Source organism: Eremomyces bilateralis (assembly GCF_010015585.1).
Source record: "Eremomyces bilateralis CBS 781.70 unplaced genomic scaffold P152scaffold_18, whole genome shotgun sequence".
Taxonomy (NCBI): domain Eukaryota; kingdom Fungi; phylum Ascomycota; class Dothideomycetes; order Eremomycetales; family Eremomycetaceae; genus Eremomyces; species Eremomyces bilateralis.
The window spans coordinates 279,127-301,755 of NW_022985084.1; the positions used below are offsets into that span (position 1 = coordinate 279,127).

At 52.8% G+C, this 22,629-nt stretch overlaps 5 protein-coding genes across 5 annotated transcripts; 3 read left to right on the top strand and 2 right to left on the bottom strand.

Annotated features, from left to right (window-relative positions):
* Positions 1-93: 93 nt before the first annotated feature.
* P152DRAFT_97645 (uncharacterized protein) lies at positions 94-8,601 on the bottom strand. The gene is made up of 4 exons (XM_033683401.1): positions 8,172-8,601; positions 7,316-7,974; positions 2,697-7,265; positions 94-2,645 (listed from the first exon to the last, which is right to left on the bottom strand). The coding sequence occupies exons 1-4, from the start codon at positions 8,173-8,175 to the stop codon at positions 156-158; spliced, it is 7,722 nt and encodes a 2,573-aa protein (XP_033532053.1). The 5' UTR covers positions 8,176-8,601; the 3' UTR covers positions 94-155.
* A 1,571-nt stretch (positions 8,602-10,172) lies between these two features.
* P152DRAFT_97851 (uncharacterized protein) lies at positions 10,173-12,547 on the top strand. The gene is made up of 2 exons (XM_033683403.1): positions 10,173-12,053; positions 12,110-12,547. Exons 1-2 carry the CDS (start codon positions 10,263-10,265, stop codon positions 12,404-12,406), a joined length of 2,088 nt encoding a protein of 695 aa, XP_033532054.1. The 5' UTR covers positions 10,173-10,262; the 3' UTR covers positions 12,407-12,547.
* A 203-nt stretch (positions 12,548-12,750) lies between these two features.
* Positions 12,751-15,070, bottom strand: P152DRAFT_451168 (uncharacterized protein; the record flags this gene model as incomplete). The annotated part of the gene is made up of 3 exons (XM_033678211.1): positions 12,751-12,828; positions 13,019-14,548; positions 14,654-15,070. The coding sequence occupies 3 exons, from the start codon at positions 15,068-15,070 to the stop codon at positions 12,751-12,753; spliced, it is 2,025 nt and encodes a 674-aa protein (XP_033532055.1).
* Positions 15,071-15,485: 415 nt separating this feature from the next.
* Positions 15,486-20,288, top strand: P152DRAFT_491441 (uncharacterized protein; the record flags this gene model as incomplete). Its single annotated transcript, XM_033682166.1, has 9 exons — positions 15,486-15,783; positions 15,815-16,661; positions 16,732-18,837; positions 18,885-19,052; positions 19,107-19,407; positions 19,456-19,575; positions 19,632-19,753; positions 19,803-19,994; positions 20,048-20,288. 9 exons carry the CDS (start codon positions 15,486-15,488, stop codon positions 20,286-20,288), a joined length of 4,395 nt encoding a protein of 1,464 aa, XP_033532056.1.
* A 610-nt stretch (positions 20,289-20,898) lies between these two features.
* On the top strand, positions 20,899-22,499 carry P152DRAFT_515962 (putative CmcJ-like methyltransferase). The gene is made up of 5 exons (XM_033682922.1): positions 20,899-21,452; positions 21,585-21,666; positions 21,718-21,802; positions 21,852-22,087; positions 22,147-22,499. The coding sequence occupies exons 1-5, from the start codon at positions 21,108-21,110 to the stop codon at positions 22,236-22,238; spliced, it is 840 nt and encodes a 279-aa protein (XP_033532057.1). The 5' UTR covers positions 20,899-21,107; the 3' UTR covers positions 22,239-22,499.
* The last annotated feature ends 130 nt before the right edge of the window (positions 22,500-22,629 follow it).

Here is a 22,629-nt window from a genome sequence, read left to right on the forward strand (position 1 = left end):
CTCCAGATAAATTTCCCTCCACGGCCCCATAAACTTAACACCAATACTTTCCAGCCCCGCGTTCTTTGAAAAATCGCAAGTGACCTCCATGAACGCGTCTGAAATTCTCCACCGACTGTGATCGATGTCCCATTACCGTATTACTGTTAGCAAGGTCACAGATCCGAACTTTTCGGATTCTGCAGATACACGTCCGGCACCTTCGGCACCCTCGGGCTCTTCTGCCCCAACACCGCCCGAATCCCCTCTCGCTGCCTCTGTGTCTCCTTCACATCTCCTCCACCACCAGTCAGCCTCCTTACACCCGCCCGGAACCCCGATCGGGTCCCCTCTTTGATTTTCGGAAGCATGCTATCGAACGGCCGTTCGGACCCCATCCCCAGTGCTGTGGAGCTCCGTGTCACGACGCCGGGATAGTCGTCGTCCGAGAAGGACTCGTCGATGTCGTCCGAGGCGCCGGCAGCTGCCATCGAGATTTCTTGGCCCGGCGATAGGCGCGGGTTAACAGCGGGAGAGGTTATGGAGCGGGCATGAAGGCCGGGGCGGACCTGTTGAGACGCGGCCGAGGTGGATGCATGGTGGATGTGTGGCGGCTGCACGGTTGCGGCGAACGCGGTCGGCGTCATGACCACGGGATCGCGGTACGTGCCGTACTTCGAGTCCGTGAATCCCGTCTGGAACGACGAGATACTCGCGTTACGAGTCAGACTCTTATGCAGGATGGGGAACGTCTGCTGGTCGTAAATGCTTTCGTGGGCGCCGGACGACGTTAACGGCGAGTTGGAGTCCATCGATTCGAAGCGGTTCATGGCGGGACTCGGCGGGACCAGTGTCGACGCCTCGGATGGTCCGGCTTCCTGGTCATCGTCGAAGAAATCGTCCAGGCTATCGAGCTGCATCACCAGTTCAGCCACATGTCCATCTCCACGCGTATCGTCCGACATCATGGTTGCGGTGCGGTATTCGGGGAAGTACGCGCCGCCATCTTCACCAAGAAGAACGATGGCGGAGGAGCCGGGGTCGGCCAGCGGAGTCTCCGCATCGGAGGAAGCGCAAGTATAGAAGACGGCGTGCACGTTGTTTTGGGTATTTTGGCGGTGAATTCCAGGCATCGGGATGGACCACCCAGACTCTTCGGGGATGCCGTACAGGCTTTGAGTCTTTTCGTATTCTTTACGTGTGGCCCGAGTGGAATGCGAGCCCGCCATGCTCATCCGCAGATGGTGTTTGTCCATCGGCGTGGCCGTCATGCTCATGACATTGTCCAGAACATCCAGCGCTTGAGGGCAAAACTCGGTCTGGAGCAGCCGCAATAACGGCGCGATCAGGTCCGGACCTTTGCTGGAGATCTCCTGCTTCCGCATGTCGATGTCCGGAATCAACACGCAAAGGACCCGCATGGTCTTGACCTTGAACCATGCGATCTTGTTGGTCAGCAACGACATGAGAAACACCAGGGAGTTGAACTCATGATCGGGGAAGAAACTTGCCCGGATAGCGAGAATGATTTGCATCAGGAAGTCTTTATCAGCACGGTATCGTCGCTGCGTAAGCGCTGAGAGAGCTAGAGCAACATCCTCATATCCTTGGGCGTCGGCGAGTTTTGCCAGTACATCGGCGGTATGATATACGTTGGGATCGGGAGAGTCGATGTCGAACGAGTGCATAAATCTCGGAATGTTGGCAAGTAAGGTGAATATCAGCCTCGACCCGTCGCCAATCAGTTCGTGCGACGGCAGGACGACCAGTCGATTCAACACTCGAAGTGACTTCTCCATGCAGACACTCGACCGGACACCCTTGAAAACAAGCTCCTGTAGGCCTTCGAAGTTTCCATCCCATTTCGGGGGGTAGCATTCGGCGAGTAAGTCGAGAGTGGAACGGTCCGCGAGGTCCAGCTTGTCCAATAACTTCTCCAGCATCCCAAGGCTCTCTAGGAATTCTCGTTCATGTACCGTTTCCAGACACGCGCAAGCCGTCCAGAACAGTTGCGGATACTCCAACAGATCCTCGGGGGTTAGAGTTTCAATGATGGTCTTCAAGGTCGTTAGGATCTCCATGGAGAAGGTCTGTACACCCGGCTCCTCGCCCGAGATGGTATTCGACAGCCGAATCAGCATGTCGGCCAACATTTGTGGATCGAGTGTGCACAGAATTGTTCGATAGAGTTGGAACGAACGACACGCGAGATGCCTTACGGAGCAGGAAGTTGCCCAGTGCAGCGTCAACTTCCCCCACTGTTCTCGGACACCGGGATAAACGTGGGAGAATACTTTGACGACTTCGTTGGCCACATACACCATCGTCTCGGGGACTCGCAGCCCGCCTTCTTCGCCTTTCTTTCCATTATAGTCATCGTATCTCCAGATGACTTTGGCGTCGTGCCGCCGGACCATCTCGATGAAGTTTTCGATGGACGCGCGGTCCGCGTTGATGGCGTCGTTGTCGGCGTTGGACAAGACGATTTCATGGATCATGTGCACGAGCATCTCACGAGCCTGGTCCTGGAATAGGGGTATGTGCGCATCCCAGAGCACCAGGATGGCTTGTAGAAGACGAGGAATTTGTTCTTTGGGAAGTTGGAAGGGAGATACCATCAGATCCACAAGCAGCACAAGGCAGATCTGGCCCAGAGAATAGCCACCCTATTCGCCCGCATTAGCTTGCTCTACATCCAAAGATGTTCACAACATTACCTGCTTGTTTCCACCGATCGGCAAGACCAGATTCAAATCCGCTAGATACGGTAGCGCATGCGCCTCGGGCGGCGTCGCGAACAGCTCCGCCTTCTCCGGGTTCGGCACCATCTCCTTGGGCGTGATATGCTGCAACAAGAACTCCACGATTTTCGTGCCGGCGGGCGTGCTGGAAATATGCACCACGATTTGCTTGGCGTAGTCGATAAAGTTTTGTTCGCGCTTGTCCAGACAGAGTCGGATCATGAAGTCAAGCACGAGTTGCACGTTGCCGGCATGCGGTCCGGTGGCCAGTGCTTGCCATAGCGCCTGGATTTCGTTGTGGAGTGCGTTGCCGCACCGCACCGTAATCTCGAAGAGGTTCACAAGAAGCATGTAGGATTGTCCAGTTGGGTCACCGTTCGGGTCCACTTGGAGATTGATCGTCTGCACCCAAGGAAGCATGGCGGCCACCATGTTCCGCTGGTGATCGGGATGGAGCTCCTTGAAGTAACGGGAGAATTCCGAGAATACGTGGAAGGCGAGTTCCGAGTGCTGCTTGGCAAGTCGCCGGGAGGTTTCGAATTGAGCCAGCTTGTAGACGGCAATGGTCTTGTCGGAAATGCTGATGTCCAGGTCTTGGAGGTTGGAACTGTTCTTTTGCGTACGCGCTTCCAGCATGCGGATGAGTCGGGCGGACTTCATTCGTAGCTGACTGTTCTCGTTGCCTAGGGTGTAGATGCCTGCCGACAGGATCTTCCAAAACGGCGGTGCGAACCGCTCCCGGTCGGCCAGCACCTGAGTAACGACTTCAAAGTAGCTCGCCAGCGCCTTGGGCGTCTTCGCCATGTAGCACATCTCAATGGCACGGTCGAGCAAGAATCCATGTTCTTTGTTATGGACGATAAGATTAGTGAGAGCGCGTCGACCGATCGCATGTGTGCGATCCGAAACGGTGTCGAAAATGGCATCGATCCAGGAGAGCATGCGCATCACATCGAATTGCAAGGTCGTGCTCGTAGTGGTGATGCTGACCGGTCCACCACATAACGAGGCCATGGCACTCAATGCTGCCGTGCGGAGATCGCGCTTTTCAATCTCAATCGCGGCCGTCACGATGTTCTTGTTCCCAAAATCTTGCTCCCGTTCCAGGATCGACTGCCGCATCGTATGCTCCCTCGCTTTGATCTGATCTTGATTTGGAGAATAACCACACCATTCTTCCATCAGCGCGAAGGTAGCCTTGCGAGCCTGGAATGGCATCCACCGTAGCGGGTCGACGGTTTTGTTGATACCTTCAAATAGCTCTTCCACCAGCCCACAGAAATGGGTGCGCAGTTTCTGAAACTCCCACTCGTTCTGGATCTCCACGTCGCTGAGAAACAGCCGAAGCTCTTTGGCGTAATCGGCCAAATTACTCAATGCCCACTCATCGTTATACACGATCGGATCTTGCACGAACCGTGACGTGAGCTTGTACACGTGGGTAATCTCGGTCCGAAGCGTGTCGGTCCGCCGCGGCCGATGCGGGCTGCTCACGGTCCGCTGATGCGTCGCAACGCGGATCTTGGCATCCTCTCGGCAGCTCCCTACCGCTAGCTGCATGGACTCGAGGAGCGTCCGATACAGGTTGACGTTGATGGACCCGAGGCCCGTGACGATGGCATCGCGGGTTCCCGTGTGCGGCGCACCGAGGAAGGGGATGACCCGGGTGAAGAGATCGCCCGCGGATGCAATTTTGTCCCCTTGTTGGGGCGATTTCGATGTTTGTCGCATATGCTGCTGGCCAGGCGGTTGACCTGGTTGACTACCGATATTGGTGAGCGTCGTGCATGCGAAGATCAGGTACAGTTTCCATTGCTCGACGACGACCTCGGGCGGCGTTGTCGCAAGACGGCCGGTGGTCATCCGGTTCATCGAGTCGTAAGGGACGGTGGGGGGCATCTTTTGTCCCTCGGCGAGGCTACCAATTGTCCGATGCATCTGGGCCAAACGATTGCAGACAATGTCCCGAGTCAATGTGACCGCGAATGGACACACTTCGAAGCTCAGTCGTACAAGATTCGGGAAGACTTTGAACCACAACGTTGAGTCGTAGGGTGAGTCACTACTGCAGAGTTCGACCAATGTGCTCTGCGTATTGCTCTTCCTCATCCCACGTTGCAATCGTGTTCGCTCCGCAAGAGACAATTTCTCTTCATTGATGTTCACCACCTCCTGCGAGCTTCCTTCCATAATCTGGATGATGCGTTTAGACTCCTTCACGTTCCCGAGGGCCTTGTCGAACTCGGTGATGATCCGAAGCACCGTGACTGCATAAGACCGAACTCGACGCGAGGGCGAGCAGAGGAAGAACAGTCCGTGAGATTCGATTTCGTCGACATGAGCCCACAGCGCGTTCAGATCGAGCTGCGCTCCTCGGCCATTGGCGCCCTCGTCCATCAAATCGACATGCGCCTTCTTGATTTTCTCTTTGATCTCTTCGATCCAAATCCCAAGGAGCTCCACGTACAGTCGCAGGGTGTTCTCGATGTGCCCGGGACCAAGCATTCCACCGTCGGAAATCGTCGCGTATCGGTCATCAAAGTTGAAGATAAATCGATGGAATCCAAGCGTGACTTGTTGAGCATGGCCCTGTCGAGCGATCGACTTGAGCGACTGAGCGGATGAGACTGCGATCCCACTTTGAACGTGAGCAGTTCCTGTGCAGAGGAGATTGATAAGAGAATTGAAGGAAATGAAGGGTGAGAGACATCGTGGAAGAGCCTGCACGGCCACATGCAATAGGTCGTAAAATCCCTGACGCGGATCTCCAGTATATTGTTCATCGCGTCTCGCAAAGCTGAAGGCTTCCGCCATGGGGGTCTTGGGGGTCTGGAGCGAAAACTTTTCGTCCAGAACCGCCTGTCCGCCGAACGCGTTATCGCACGCAATTGTCACGTTCCCTAAAATCTTGCAGAACATGTTGTAGGATTCTTTGGTGCTTTCGCTGAAGCCGGACACAAGCACTGGCCGCGACAGCCGACCCTCATTGAGCGTTAGCAACTTTGAGCTGGGGTGAACGATCGGCTTAGGGCTGATCGGGATCGAGGAAACGCCAAACGACTCCACAGATGGGTCGTTGTCGAAACTGGTTGGTAAAGAAGGTTGCTCTCCGTTCTCGAGATCCCCCATGATCGCTAGGAACGCCCTGATGCCAATCACCATCCGTTCAGGTTCGAGTTGCTCACTCTTCGGCGGACCGACGAGCAACTGCTCGGAGTTCATCAGAGGAAAAAGGATCTGCCGGAAACAGATATCCTGGTGCTTGTAACCGATGATCCGGATCATCTGGATCAGCGGCTCGGCAATGGAGGATTCCGTCGACAAGAACGACCGCTTGCCTGGCTGGAAGACCAGATGGATGATGTCGTTCAATTTCTTCGCGGAGGTGGCTTGGGAATCCGGCGAGCGGAAGACGTACGTCCAGACCAAGCGGCATATTCCTCGAAGCGCCATGGCACGGGTGCTGCGTTCTTTGAGTCGGGGCTGCAACGGCAGAGTGAGCTGCATCCACTGCGCGTTGAACGACTCGGTCGGGGACGCGCAGAGGAGAACGACCATGACTGGGAACGCCGTTTGCCAATGCTTCGGTTTAGCCAACATCGATATGATCCACGGCCGCAACAACTCGACGATGGATCTCCATTTAGGAGTGTTGACCTGCGATGTTGCTTTTGCGGCGATCGGGAGGAGGAGCTCATTGAAGAGGCCACAGTAAGCATACTTGACCGATTGCCCATGCACTTCAACCGCCAGCTTCGCAAGCCGAAACATGAAATCGCAAGAGGCTTCCCACGCTTTCTCGGGCTCGATTTTTAGCTTGAGGGAGCGCATTCCGCGAATGATAAGGACGGCCCGACCCTCGATCTCCCCGCCCGCAAGTCCTTTCACACCAAGGTGCTGCTGCATCGCCTCCAGGTCGGACAGAAACCGGGACGAGACGGTCTCGAAGCTGATTTGGCTCATAACTCCGAGCAGCTGGCCAAAAACGAGCCAATTCGCCTGTCGCAACGGCGATTCCTCCAAGTGGTCCGGGTCGAATTGCTTCAATTGGGTGTATATCACATCTTCCACCTTCGCGGCAACGTCTTGTCCCACATTGGCGAGAGTCGTCTGAGCGAAGATCTCAATCAGGACCCGACACAACAGATATATGGAGACGATGGATCGCCTCTCTGCATGGGCAACATTTTGCTGAAGTAGCATCGTCTGCATATGATTCGGCACCACTTGTTTCTGCAACTGAGCGTCAATCGATTGTTGTGAATCGGTTCCTCGTCGAGTTGGCAATCCGTTTGTGGACAACGGCACGCGGCTTTCATTGAGAGCAGCTCGGGCAGTGGCGGCCGCTTCACTCTTGGCCTTCCGCCAGAACATGAGGGTGTCGATGAGAGGTTTGGGCTTCTGCCGCGCAATGTGACCGAGCGCGGAGATCAGTTGGTCGAAGTTCGCATCCACACCCGGGCCACATATCAGCTCGACTCGAGGTTCGGCCTCGTGGGGTTCGGTAATGCAGGCATTTAGCTTTTGATCGGCCTGCGCGACAAACTATGGCTGGTCAGCAACTTATGGTGCCCGGTTCGAGGACATGCACTCACCGAATTGAACAAGTGGTGCAAAGCGTATTCTCCCACGGTCTTGATCTCCTGTGGATGATGCCGTGACAATGACCTGCCATGGAGGTCTTTCCTCGACCTCCCACTATGCACTCTCTCCATCCTCCTCGTCGGGTCGATGTAAGTGGCATCATGGAGGGAAGGGGCTTGTGAATGTTTCCCGGTCCCGTTTGTCGCCGCCTGTGCCCCCATGGCGGTCGGCATATTATTCATCTCGTCCTGCTCCATGATATAGCTTTCCGGTGAATACGGGTTGGCATTTCCGATGGATGCCAATACGTGGGTATTCAGCGGGCTCGTCGCCGGAGAATTGACAAAGCTCGTGTTCCTCGAATGCTGTACGCCATGCACGATGGATGTCTGCCGATGGTGTCCGTAATTCAACGACGGTCTCCGATCCAAGCTGGAGTTTTCGATGGCGGTCGGGAGTTTGGGCACTGCCGTTGCAGGCGTGTGGGATCGTGAAGAGGAACCGCGGGCGGAGGATGATGTCAAGGCTCGTCCTCGTGTCAACGACGGTTCCCGCGATGGTATGGACGGGACCGGTGAAATGTTCGTGTTAGTTGCGGGGATGTCCGCAGCAGTGACATGGTGAGACAGACTTCCGGCATGTGCACGCGCATGCGACGCTTGGGGTGCAGCTGTAACAGGAGACGTGCCTGGTTAGCTAAAGATCGTCAAGGCTGAGATGTCTTGCAGCCAAGGTTGAGGGTACGCGATCCGGTACCGCAAAGGCATATATAGGTCGGCATGCAATAATGAAGAGCCCGCAGAGGTCACTCGGGCGGCGGACCGGAGGGGGAAGGTTAAGACGAGATATTGAATGGGATTTCCTTACACATGCCAGCAGTTTCGCATCTCCCAGATGCGTCAAACGGAGTACCTCACACCATCTCTTCTTGAGCAAGAAGTACAGTGGGGGATTCACCAATAGATGAGGAGGTCAAGGACGATAGCCACGCAATATAGAGAGCTTGACGAAGCACGAGGGGGTGGAGTCGTGACAGAAGACGAATGCAGGCGTCAAATCACTAAACCCGGACAGTCCGACAGTCCAACAAGTCAGTAGACAATAATAGTCCCTCAGTCAGTTCACGGTTGGTCCAAGGCAAAGGAGAGTTTGGAGACTGAGGAGGATCAGGGTGTATTCAGGCACAGACGTCGTGGTTCCTGGCGGCTGTTTGCCGCCGTTGCAGCCAATGAATGGGAGGAGTCGGCGGGTCATGATGGAAGAAGCTTTAGAATCACGTTGCTACTATTGTAATAAGTTATTTTTAGTACTAATAGCATATTTACTGTAATCATCTCATCTCATCTCATCTCAAGTTAAATTCCTATAGATTAACTGTAGCACGTGGCTCAATAAATTGCAAGTGACGAGTTGCAGAGTTAGGTAGGGCTGTAGGAGAACCCAGGTTGATGACTAATCATAAGCTATTTATTATTTTAACCATTTTACTCTCCATTTGGATGCCTCAGGTATTAAGGCTGCAACTCCGATATCTCTGCGGAGTCGGAGCACCAGACCAACAATTTGCATTCCGATTTCCGAACCTCTGTTCTATCGTGGTGTAATTAGACCGTAAATAAATGACAACCTGTCTCTAGCATAGTTAGTGTTCATTCTGTATCCCCAGGTTCTTGTGTATTAGAATTTAGAGTGTTGGCCTATTCCAACCCATAGCAGACATCCGACGTTCGGACATTCCCCGAGATATCACCGCTGGATCGTCCCCCGCAATTGGAGACATCCATCTTCCGGCAACGAAGGCGGCATCGAATAACTTAGGTATTCTGTATTCACGATGCGGGACCTCGCCTACTGTCGACTGTCAAGGCCCGAGAGATCAAGCGGCTCCATGCTTAACATCTCTGACTTCGGAACCCTTCCGCATGTGCGCCGAGCCGGATCATGTGGGGTTCGCTGCACACCATCCACCCACAGCATCCAGCATGGTCGGACCAAGACTCAGCCCTCAGGAGCACACAAGGTTGGAGGAATCGGAAGCCAAGGAGACCGAGTATGGCCGTATGGGCCTATGGGGCTTACACTCTGCCCCTTCAGATGCAGGCGGATATCTTACATAAGTTACAATTATGTCGAGCTGGGATGGCGGGCTGGGGACGGAACCGAGGCCAGGGACCAACACTCCAGCATAAAAGGTGGAAGCCAGACAGAAACGAGAAAAGATCATGCGAGCCCGCCAGGGTCTTCTCCGGTCGTCTTGTGAAACATATGCCTTGGGAAACAGGGAAAGTCGGATCGCTGCTGGAGTTTCGAGGCTCGAGGTTCGAGGTCTTGAGGAAGACGGGTATGACGAGGAGTAGTATTTAGATTGTAGTGTATTTATTTAGCCATTTGTTCGAGTAGTTATCTCTATTCCTGTGTTACAGTGTCCACGTATCCACGTATCCAACCTCAGATGAGACAAGCATGGACCCCGAAATCAGCAATACTCTAGTCCGCCCCCCACGATTCAGATCCTAACTGTTGCCTCACCTACTCACCAGTCCAGGTTGTTAGGTTGCGGTTTGCATGTGTGAACTGTGAACTGTGAAGCGCGTAATACGGAGTGGACGAATCCCCTGCAACGTAGCGTACCATCGAAATCTTTCGTCAGACAACCACCGGAAGCGCCGTAATAATAATAGCTTATTTCTGCAGATTGCGTTGATAATATTTCCTGTTCGCTGCGACGCAATCCTCCTGCGGCCTCTCGATACGCCTCCCCCAGATCCTTTCTGACATCTGGCTTCTTGTTCGATTGTCTCCAACGCCGTGGATACTGGTGGGAAATATATCTTTCGGTACGCTGCTTCGCTTTCCTGCACTTTTTACTTTTCTCCTCCCAATCCCCCAATCTCCTCTTCGGTGAACTATCCTTCATCTCGCCTACTGACATGTGACGTTCCCCTCCAGGCAGACAAGATGACCCAACTCGATACTCTGGACCTCGTGGTCCTCGTCGCTCTTTTCGTCGGTACCGTCGCATACTTTACGAAAGGCACCTATTGGTCGAAACCACATGATCCATATGGCGGGTCGCTGGCGCATGCCAACGGCCTCAAGGCCGGGAAGTCGAGGAACTTCATCGAGAAGATGGACGAGTCTGGGAAGAACTGCATCGTGTTTTACGGGTCACAAACCGGCACCGCCGAAGATTACGCCTCTCGGTTAGCCAAAGAGGGCGCCGCTCGCTTCGGATTGAAGACAATGGTGGCAGATCTGGAGGACTATGACTTCGAGAACTTGGATCAGTACCCCGAGGACAAGATCGTCTTCTTCGTGCTCGCCACGTACGGGGAAGGCGAGCCGACAGATAACGCGGTGGAATTCTACGAGTTCGTGAGCAACGAGGATGTCACGTTCAGCAACGGCGCCGCCGCGGAAGAAAAGCCTTTGTCCAACCTCAATTTCGTGGCCTTCGGCCTGGGAAACAACACGTACGAGCACTACAATTCCATGGTCCGGAACCTTAACACGTTTTTCGAGCGATTGGGCGGGAATCGCATTGGAGAGGCCGGCGAAGGAGACGACGGCGCGGGAACGATGGAAGAAGATTTCTTGGCCTGGAAGGAACCCATGTGGACGGCATTGGCCGCGCACATGAATCTTGAGGAGCGCGAAGCCGTATACGAGCCCGTCTTCGACGTCGTCGATATGCCGAATATGGACGCGGAGGAGGATACCGTCTACCTTGGCGAGCCGAACAAATACCACTTGGAAGGCGTCCAGAAGGGTCCGCATAACGCGCATAATCCATACATTGCGCCGATTGCGGAGTCCAAGGAACTCTTCTCTGCTGACGACCGGAACTGCTTGCACATGGAAATCGATGTCGCCGGCTCGGGCATCTCGTACACGACTGGTGACCACATCGCCATCTGGCCGACGAACGCTGGGAAGGAGGTCGAGCGGCTTCTCCGGGTCCTGGGCCTGGAGCCGAAACGGCACAGCGTCATCAAAGTCTCCGGTTTGGATCCCACCGCGAAGGTCCCTTTCCCCTCTCCTACGACCTACGACGCCGTCGTGCGATACCACATGGAGATCTGCGCCCCCGTCTCCCGTCAAATGGTGTCCACCCTCGCCGCTTTCTCTCCGACCGACGAAATCAAAGCCGAGATGACCAAAATGGGCGAAGACAAGGACTATTTCCATGCGAAAGTGGCTGATCTTAACGTCAACCTCGCACAGCTCCTCGAGATCCTCTCAAACGGCGCTCCGTGGGATAAAGTCCCCTTCTCGCTCATGATCGAAGGCCTCCACAAGATCCAACCGCGATACTACTCCATTTCTTCCTCCTCGGTGGTCCAGCCGGGGAAAATCGCCATCACCGCTATCGTCGAGTCCATCGAGAGGCCCGGCGCTCCCCATATCGTCAAGGGCGTCACGACCAACTACCTCCTGGCGCTCAAGCAAAAGCAACACGGCGACCCCAACCCGGATCCGCACGGATTGAAATACGCGCTGACCGGTCCCCGCAACAAATACGACGGCGTCCACGTCCCCGTGCACGTCCGACATTCCAACTTCAAGCTCCCGTCCGATCCGAAGAAGCCCATCATCATGGTCGGGCCCGGGACGGGGGTCGCGCCGTTCCGAGCGTTCGTCCAAGAGCGCGCGGCGCAGGCGGAGAAGGGCGAGGAAGTTGGTCGGACAATCCTGTTCTACGGGTGCCGAAGACGGCAGGAAGACTTCCTGTACGAGAAAGAATGGGAGGTATGTTGCTCGCTCGCTATCATAGCTGTTCCCAGGATTCACTGACTTCCGCGTAGACACACAAAGAAACCCTCGGCGACAAGTTCCACTGTCACGTCGCCTTCTCCCGCGAAGGCCCGAATAAAGTATACGTGCAGCACAAGGTCCAGGAATATGCCGACGAGATCAACACGCTGCTCGAGCAGAAGGCGTACTTCTACGTCTGCGGCGACGCGGCGAGCATGGCCCGGGAAGTCAACGCGCTGCTCATCAAGATCATCGCCGAGAAGCGCGGCGTGTCCGAAGCGAAGGCCGAGGAGATTGTGAAGTCGATGCGGGCGAGTAATCAGTATCAAGAGGACGTGTGGTCATAGACGATGGCGACGGATGTATTGCGGATGACGGGAGGAGCGGATAAGTAGACGATGATTTGATGCATGGCAATTTGGAGCCGCCGGTGGAATTTGGGTTTTACGTTCTTATTGAATAGGGGTTCACGCTACTCCTGGTATCTACCACTCAGCTTTGGCTGTTTCCTGTCGATTGATAGCGTCTAGGCGCCTCCGTCGCGACATGCACCACGGCGGCTGTATATAGATGAATACATCTTTCTTTATGAATTCGCTCACCGACCTCTCAGCGAAGGATCGTATGCTATGATGGCCAGAAAAAGTAAAAAAGGGAAACGGACTTGTCGGAAGCATGACTTGAGTACCCCCTACAGATCTACATTGGTCTGCTCCCTCATCAAAAACGGTCCAAAACCGATATCTTCAATCAGATCAATGCCCGAATACTATTCTCGGTACAGTATATCACTATAGGATACACATTATCCATTATGATACAAGCAAATCCTTCCTACAACGCTCAGAATGCAGCACAAGGGCAATCCAACACTGGTGTCGAGAGCAGCGCTGAGTCATCCCTAAACGCCTAAAATGCAAACCCATAAAACTTATGACCCTTCATGTAGCAGATCGTACCGGGTGATGACTTCCTGGACCGTTCAGCCCAAGCTTATCGATCGTGACACCGAAGCCGTTGAGCAGCTCCAGTTCCAGAGGAGCCACGATCTCATTGTACACCGCTTCTCTGAAGTCATCATTCTCAAGATCCATCTCCTCGGTATCAAACTGTTGAAAGTAGTCCTGGCAATTTAGACAAGCGTCGATGGCTTGATGGAAACCTTCGTAGACGTCATCCTGTTGTTCGCCGAAGAGTCGCAGAGCCGTGAGTAAATCGGAATTGACATGTTCTTGCTTTTCCGCCGTGAGATCGTCATTCTCCCGCTTCGACTCAATCCCAGCTTGTTGCTCGATCTCAAGCAGCAATACTCCCAAGGCTAAAACACTCGGGTTGGGGTGCAAGCGGTACATCGCCTCGGCGGGATCTTCCCGGTCCTGAATGGGCTGAAAATCAGTGGTGACATACGGCCGGATGAGATCCACGTCGTCCTTGCTTTTGTAGAAAAACGAGATATGATGTTTGTTCCAACTACTCCTTGTCCCGTGTCTCATCCATGGCGAGTCGCAAAAGTGCAGCAACGAATGGGCAAGAATCACAGCAAGGATCCGCTTCTCCTTCAGCTTCAGCTTCCGCTTGCCGTCAAGCAGTGCTGCCAGTGAGACGTCTGGCAGCGACCCTTCCACACATAGCCGTTTCTCGCTAGGGCGAGTGATGTGCCAGATCTGAGTGCCGTCATACAGCATCCGTGGACAACACTTTTGCTCGCCCGCGGCACGAATGATTTTGCAGAACTCGTCTGGATCCGAGACTTGCTCCTTAGTGAGAGGAGGGGCAGATGCTCTTCGGGGGTAGGCAAGAGGCCGCTGAGTTGTCCACGTATCAGGATCGGGATATGTTGTCCGCCGTGGACGCGTACCCGTGGGAGTGCGAGTCCCTGAGGTATCCGAGTCCATCGTACTTGCTCGACCCATGAATTCCTCGATGACGGACGGAGTAGTCGGCGATGCCGCAACGGAGTCTTCATCTTCTATAATGAAGCGGACATTAGATGTCTTCTTGGTCGATTCGTTCGCCAAGGCGACGACCATCTTGCTCTCCAGCCATGTTTGATATTGTGCGGTTGCCTGGGCGCGGATCGACATCAGCATGTCGAAATATACCTCCTGCGACGCTTTGGATGGAGTATTATCCTGGCATTTGAGTAAGCAAAATCGAGCCTCATGCCCGTGAGGGCATGAGCAGGGCCAGAGGCCACCCATCGTAGAGTACAGCGCATGCATCAACGGACGCAGTTCCATGTGCGGCGTGCTGGTACTCTCTGGTCGGGCCTGGTTCGCCTTGGTCTTCTCGTATGTCGCCGACGAACGCTGTAGAAGAGAGTCCAGCCTCTCGTTGCACTTCTCGATTCGATCGAGATAGGCATTTCGCTTTTCTTCTCTAATGACAAACTTCAGACGGTCCAAGAAGCGGCTGTGCTCTGGGCTTTTGTCGGCTTTGAATTGCTCCCGCAGCGCCAGGAGTTTCGCGTACGACGTTCGGGGGGTTTGCTGGGACCCATATTATCAGCACGAGCTCCAAACCGATATCCCGGTCCATGGACCACCGAACAACAACAACAACAACAAACAACGAGGACGATGGTCGAATCTTACAATTTCATTTAGACTGGTCTCGATGTCGAGGGTGTCGTCCTTCACCAATTTTCCTAAGTTACGTAAAATCTCGTCCAAAGCCTCGCGAAATGCGTCGAACCCGAGCCCCAAACGCGACCGCAAGGCTCTCACCACCGCCTCTTCTTGCCAATACGATGGGTCTTGCTCATCGCTCAGGAGCCTCGTCCGATGCGCTTCTGGAAGAACGTAGAGGTCATGGATGAGACTTTGGATAGTGATATTGAGCATTGAAACCTCATAGTGTAGGTTGCTGAAGAACGTCGCAAGCTTGATGCTTTTTCTCCTGTGTAGGAAGACTGTCCGCGTGGGATCTAACAGTTTGGAATGATATTCCGAGGCCACTAAAATAACGGGCACAACCGCCAACACAAGACCAGCAAGTTCGACTCCAGACATGATGAAGACATGGATTTTACCTGCTTGTCTCGATGAATTTGTGAGGTTTGAACCAAAGGTTGGCGAACATACGGAACGGCTCGCTGATGGAGGCTATCTTATACAAGCACATGTTCTTCCTGACTTCTGCGTCTACAAGTTCAAAATTCAGCCTCGCAGATCCATATCTCCTTTGGGTTTCCGGTGTGATAAATGAGGCTGCATTAATTCCGGTTGCCTTCTGTACTGCCCCATTGATGTCCAACAAGCTGCTCACGCAATGCAGCCAGCTCCATAAAGCCCTAATCATATCATGATTGTCCAGGGATGAAGGCTGGGCAGCGTTTGTATATACATCCGACATGTCGCAAAGCTGACGATGTTCGAACATCCAACAGCCTCGCGTTGATCTATCTTGCAACACTAACGAGGCACGATGGAACAGCATCTCCAAATTTCGACGGTGGCAGAGAACTGCAGAAATGCTTTCGGAGCGTGTATTGAAGCAGCACTGGCCGATGCGACTGATGAGGAGAGGACACAGCTCGGGTTGGCTGTGGAAGAACAAAGTCAGCGCTTCAATATTTGGACGGGAAATATTGGGGTATTTGCCGATCCAAAAGCCTCCCTTGATTTCCGTCTTCGCGGCAGTGAGCCTGTTCATCGACTGGTGATTTCGCAGCTTAGGATTCTCCTTACATTTCTTCAAGGACTGAATAGTGCATTGACACCAAGTAAGTATCAGCACCTACCTTATCTAATCAGATGCGACATTCCGTTCCGAGTCTGACATGAATCTAGACAACCCTGATCACGATATTGGGAAGGATCGGACTGATACCGACGAGTTCAAGGAATCCGACTTCGGGACTGACACGGAATCTGCTTCGACTGACTCGTCTTTGGTTCGCGCTTGTTCCCCATCTCCAGCCATTCCCCACGCTGCTCAGCAGTTGATCACTGCCCGTGAAGCAATTGGAAGGCTCCACAGACTTGCGCGAGCGATCCGAAGGCCCGGTCTCCTATCTCGGAACTCTAAAGCAGACAAATTTATTATTCTTGATTCGTTCGGAAACGATGAGATCCAGGCCTTCGAGGACTTTGTTTGGCAGTGGGTCGGCCTTCGATTTAAAGATACTAGTCCAGCGCTCCGCCGCCGCTTGACCCAAGTCAACGCGATCCGGCGAAGGCGTTTCCTGTATCTGGTCGAGCATCAGAAGCATCTCCGCGGGAAGAAATTTGACTTCCTACGGCTCGCACTCTCTGGTTCTCCTCCCGGGAGTCAGTATGCGGCAAGCGCGAGAATAAGTACGACGGCCAGATCCAAGCCTCCAGAGCCAAATATCGATCTCCAAGTGCCAGCGATCCTCCAACGGGATGCCATCGATACAGCCCCCGGACTGGGCGATGCGACGACCTTCGTGGGATCCAATGTTCAAACGGAAGCTTCCTCTATGTTCACTCCATCATCGCCATCGTCCGTAGGGAGCGTCTTTGATAAACTTTGCATCCCTCCTCCGCCTAAGATTCCCCAAGGCAGGCCCGAGTTTGAGTGTCCCTATTGCTTTCAGATGCTGCCAGCAGATCACGGGCTCAGTCGAAAGAAATGGAGGTTAGTGAGGGCGTTAGATAACGGATGCACGTCCCCGTGGAGTGGTAAACTTGATCTAACATGGCACCAGGAAACATCTTATGAGAGATTTGGAGCCATACGTATGCTTTGCAGAAAGCTGCTCGGACCCCAATCATCCCTTTCGTGATCGCCATGAGTGGGTCGACCACATGCGAAAGCACAATATTCAATGGCGGTGCCGACAGCCTGGCCATGAGCCAATGACATTTCACGCGGAGCAAGACTTCAATTCGCATTTGGAGATCGAACATCAACATCTGTTGAAGAACCCAACTTTGTTTCAATACGCCAAACGAAACAGCGTCGTCACCACGAACAGTGTGTTCTCACAATGTCCTTTATGTCCGTTCAGAGCAGCTCCCGACCCGCCAGTTGGCCGAGTGATGGACCGCATGCGCAGGATCCCCTCCGAGACGAAAACGGGATTGTCCGCGTCAACTCTGAACATGCAGAGGCATATCGCGTCCCATTTTCAGTCGATCGCGATCCTGTCACTTCCTTGGCGTGACGATGTGGACGAGCAGATCCACAGCGACCGGCCTGGAACCCGAGAGTCCGACAGCGACTTTGGGAGCGGTTCTGCACCTAATCTATCCGATACAGAAGACCTTGGTTCTGCGTTGGTTGGTCTTGAAGACATGGAAGAAGAACTCCAGTTCGATGATCCATGGACCCCCTTGGATGTTACTAATCCTGAAGAGTGGACGTTCATTCCGAGGACCTCCTACAATGGCCACGATGCAGACCCGGTTCTGCTTAACTTCACGAAGAGGTTCCTAATCGAATCGCAGTTCGGCGATGGGACTGCAGTGGATCCAATCCTCCCTTGCAAATACATACCCTTCAATAATCGAAACACTGACTTCTTTGGGCGAGCTGACGTTCTGAACACTCTGGTAGAAGCGCTTCGCCCCCCAGGAGTGGCTCCGCAAAAGTTGGAGATCATGGATCCTACCGCTCCCAATCGGAGCTTTTCTACCAACAGCGGAGGCAGTGGAAGCAACCCCCCAGGGAGTGTCCAGCAGTCGGACTCACTCTTGACTCCCTCATCAGCTCTCGTTCCGGACGAAGTTCTGTCATCATCTTCTACGTCTTCATCGGAAGCAGACTTGGAAGCGGACTTGAAAGCGGACTTGAGGAATGGTGAGAAGCTTCGCACTTTTGCCTTATTTGGACCCGGCGGAATAGGGAAGTCACAAGTGGCTGGCGAATTCGTCTGCCGATACTTCGAAAAATATGACGCTATTTTCTGGGTGCATGCCGATGAGCAAAACAAACTGACGGAGGAATACTCTCGGATCGCCATCCAGCTTGGCCTCGTGCCAGAAGTGGTAGCTGATGGTAGGGATCGAGCCTTGACCCGTGATCTTCTCAAAGCATGGCTGGCAAATCCGGTGAAGAGCTTTACAGACCCCTCCAAAGGAAAGGCACGATGGTTGTTGGTTCTGGACCATGTGATTGACCCCGAATTGCTTCGGGATTTCTGGCCAACGGACGCGACGAACGGATCAATTCTCCTGACTAGCCGAAGAGTGCTGCCTTGGGATCAGACGTATTATCCCGGACTCACCCTCAAGCCCTTCACTGCCGAAGAAGGAGCCGATTTTATTACCCATCTCATGGAAGGACCCATCTCCAGCCAAGAACGGCAGTGCGCCAAACTCATTGCGAACAGCGTCAATGGGATTCCATTGGCATTAAAACACCTGACCAAGATTGTTCAGCAAGAAGAATGGAGTTTCGAGGACTTGATCAAGTTTGATAGCGACCCTCAAGAACGGAAAAAGGTCCAGATACACGGCGAGTTGGGGCGATTCCTGGCCGACCATTCATTTTTGAAATGGGCATTCGAGAAAGTGAAGCCTAGTCGAGCGCTGCTGGATGTGCTTTCATTTTTTGATCCTGATGGAATTCCAGAGCGATTGATAGTCACCGGGGCAGGAAAGGTGGAGCTCGCGAACTTCCCGGGGTCGGGCAGCGATTGCCAAAATGCAATTTCGGCGTTAAGGAAGTATTCCCTCGTGCAGCGCAACAAGGTTGACCGATCGAAGCTGTTGATGCACCGGATCTTTCAAGAGGCGGTCCGGAGACAAATGAGCCAGGAATACTATCGGCAGGTATTCAATGCCAGCGTAAAGATCATCTCCTTAGCCTGGTATGTATTTCCACGAGTCATCACGGTACATACTAACCCAGGGACAGGCCCTTTCGTGCATTTTCGTGGGGACACAGCATTCGATGGTGGCCGGAATGCGAAATCCTGCTGCCTCACATCATTCGAATGCGATCATGGGCAACTTATATTGCTACAATGGAAGAGGATATCAGCGGAGCTTATGAGTACGCACGCCTGAGCTGCAAAGCAGGATGGTATGTCCCTGAGAGAGACTTCGCCATGGACTTTTCACTGAGCGATCATTGCAGGTACTGCCACGAGCGCGGTCAGCCCCTTGCCGAGATGTTTTGTAACCTTGCGCAAACCATCTGCGAGTCCCTGAAGTCATTCTACCCCCTTTCGGAGGGCCAACAGAAAAACGCGAGCCCAAAAGAATGTGACATTGATACCATCCTCGCTGAAATTCACCACAATCGGGGCGTCATCGCCGTGGAGATGAACCGACCCGAAGAGGCACTCAACCACTTGACAAAGTTCAATGACATGATGAAGAAGGAGCTTGATGGTCGTTCCCAGGGTAAAGACATGCGATTTGCCATTTCCTGGAATGTAAGTGGTGCGCGTCATATGGATGTATTCATGCTGAATGCTTGATAGCAACTCGGAGTGGCGTACATGGTGAACGACAATATTGAAAAGGGTGAAGAATGCTTCATCAAGTCGATAAAAACCATGAAACAGCTGGAAAACTACCGGCCATATCTCATCTCACTCCCGGTAGGCAAACCCTAGAAGACGTGGTGATGTTGATTGACACTAATATATATGTCTAGCTAGTCAACCTTGCACTGGTGTATTGGCTTACCAACCGACGAGATGATGCCCTTATCGCTTTGAACGAGGGCGTGGAGGCTCGATCACGGTTTTTTGGTCCGAACGACCGTGAATCATTCATGTAAGACCACTATGGATCTTTGCTGCACCACTTACCTAATAAGCCTTAGCACGGGGAGATTCCTGCACGCCATCGGCAACGTCAAAGAATCTCAAGGGTTCCTCGACCAAAGCCTAGACTATCATCAGCAAGCACTTGATCACTATCTCCTTACCCTTGGAAGAAACCACCATCGAACAGCCGACGTTCGAGTCCGAATCGCAAAGCACTGTCTTCGGCAAATCAATGCAGCTGAAGCCCTGTATGTGGGACCATTACTTATCGTCGCATCTCTTGACTGACATTGTCTTTTAGCGTCGGGCTACAAAAAGCTCTAGCTGCATATGGCACCGACACAATTTATAGTCCCGAACGAGCTCGAGCCAAATTCATGGTCAGCCAAGCATTGAGGATACAAGGACAGTTGGAGGAAGCAGACTTGGCCGCACAGGAGAGCTACAGTTTGTATTTGACGTGTCGGCCGAAAGAGGCGAGGTCATTTGGACAACTGACCGAAGAAGACTTTGAGAAAGCGATTGTGTTCTGGTCGAGGTAACAAATGTGGATTGTTTTGGCGAGTCCATTCCTTCTCCTGCAACCATGGCTGTACGGCAATTCTTTGATCAGGCTATTCTTCGTCTCCGATAGCGAATTGAGATGCTCCGAACTCGGGAAATGTAGCCTCGCTGCATGAACGACAGTATGGTAGTCTTCAATGGAGGCGCGGCATGCTGTAGGCAGACCTGGCACAGCATGGCTTCGTTCCAGCTATTCCGTATCTACCTAACGCCCAACAGGCGTTCTAACATGCTCTGGACCGAATCGCGATTGGCAAACTAACCTTTCAGCTCCGACTCGCTTTGGTTTTGTTGATGCAAGGCTGAAATTGTTCACCAATCCATCTTGACATGAAGCATCCACGGCCAGTGCCTAATCAGCAATCAATTGAGGTGGAAGAATAGTTGGATCTTCACCTTTAATGTCCTCTTCCAGCCTACAAAAACAGGGACTCGTAATTATCGACTTTCCTAATTAACGAATGTAAGACATACTTAGCTCGAAAGGTAAAGTGAGGCGAAAAGAAACCGAAGGAGGCGATTGAGGATCGTCGACGCCTTGCGGATATTGTTCCAGACCAGCCACCTCATCGTCCACCCGGGGGGACTCAAATGTTCAAAACTTCTAGGCCCCATTGACAACAAGCTATTTATTTATCAACACTCAGTAAAATTCAATACCTTACCTACAGCCTTGGATTAAGCTCTCCTTTGTTGCTTTCTAAACCTTCGTAAGCTTTAACATCCGGCAGAAACCTAGTTGTGCAATTGACCTGCTGCTGTCTGGCGTTGTATTCGAGCCTCACGACCCCGCGACAATGCCCGGTCCTACCACCGTGACCGCTGAACTCGACTTCCTCAAGAAAGATATCAAGCATTCGACGGAGAAGCCCTATAAGCTGCAATACGACCCTGGTCCCGATCTTCCCCGCTGGAACTGCGAGAACGTCTCTCAATCGGACATACCGGTCCATGACATTCGGGGACACGAGAATGAGTATACACTGGAGAAGAATGGGTTTGTGGTTCTGAAACTCGAGAGCCGGTTGGTACCCGAGGACTTCTATGATGAGAAGAAGGTGAAAGAGGTGTACTATGAGGAGGTTAAGGAGGTGCTGAAGAGAGAACGGGGAGCGAAGAGGGTGGAGATATTGGAGCATGGAGTATACCCGCCCAGACCCTTTTCCGTTCCCATGAGTCTATATTGCGCTACAAGTCTTAGCCCTTGCAACTGTTCTATCTATTGTCAAAGTCATGGGATGTCCTTTCGGATTATTGTTGACTAATTATGGTAGATTCGAAAGAGGCATGAGGAGTTTCCGATTTCAACCGGCGGAGATTACCAATATCTTCAACCAACTTCAGTGATTCATATTGGCATGTTGGCTATCTAGCATACAGAGTGTCACGGTTTGCTAACTTAGATAGACTTCACTCCTGAAGCAGCCCTAGAATCCAGTGCGAATATCCTCAAGGTCCCTTCGTCCGAGTACGAACGCGTTCAATGCATGAAGTATGCCATAAAGCGTTACTGATGGAGCTCGCGCTTACCGCTTCCTTAGCATCTGGAAACCTCTCCGCGGCCCACTGACGGACTGGCCACTCACCGTCTGCGATGTGCAAACGCTCGACGTCGAGCGAGACTGCGTGGCTACCGATGTGGTGACACGGGATGGATTCACGGAGAACTATCAGATCTACTACAATCCCGAACATCGATGGTACTATCTCAACAAGCAGATGCCCGATGAATTGATTGCGTTCCGCCAGACCGATACGGATGAGCGATATACTACGGGTAAGGACATTGAATTGATGGACTGAGAAGAATCAGAGAGGGCTAACTGCGCTGTTCAGGGGTGCCGCATGCCGGGTTTAGAAACCCAATGGCTGTGAAGGGGGAAACTCCCCGTGAAAGCATCGAGATGCGAGTGTTTTTATACTTCTAAAGAAGATACTTTGGAGAGGGGTATCCAGTAAACCTCGAAGAGGCAGATGTCGACTAAGCACAGTTAATGAGGGAACACGGTTATATGTGTCAGCAAAGCGACCTAGGGACTGTATGTTATTGAGGACGAACCCGTCAGTGGAGTCGTCATTAAGGACGAGCCCGTCAGTGGAGTCATCATCAAAGTTGCGATTTCTGTCATGTGAAAGGCGAACGGATCACAGCGAAATTTCACCGTTTCAGACAACCATGTGCATTGCGGGTATTACTTTGGAATTAAGCACTAAGTGAGGTTCTCTCTAGGTGCTAACCACCTTCGAGACAGAGGTAATAGGCAAGTTTCATGACTAACATGAGAATCGCTCGGTGAAGTTGATTGGTCATGCTGGTAA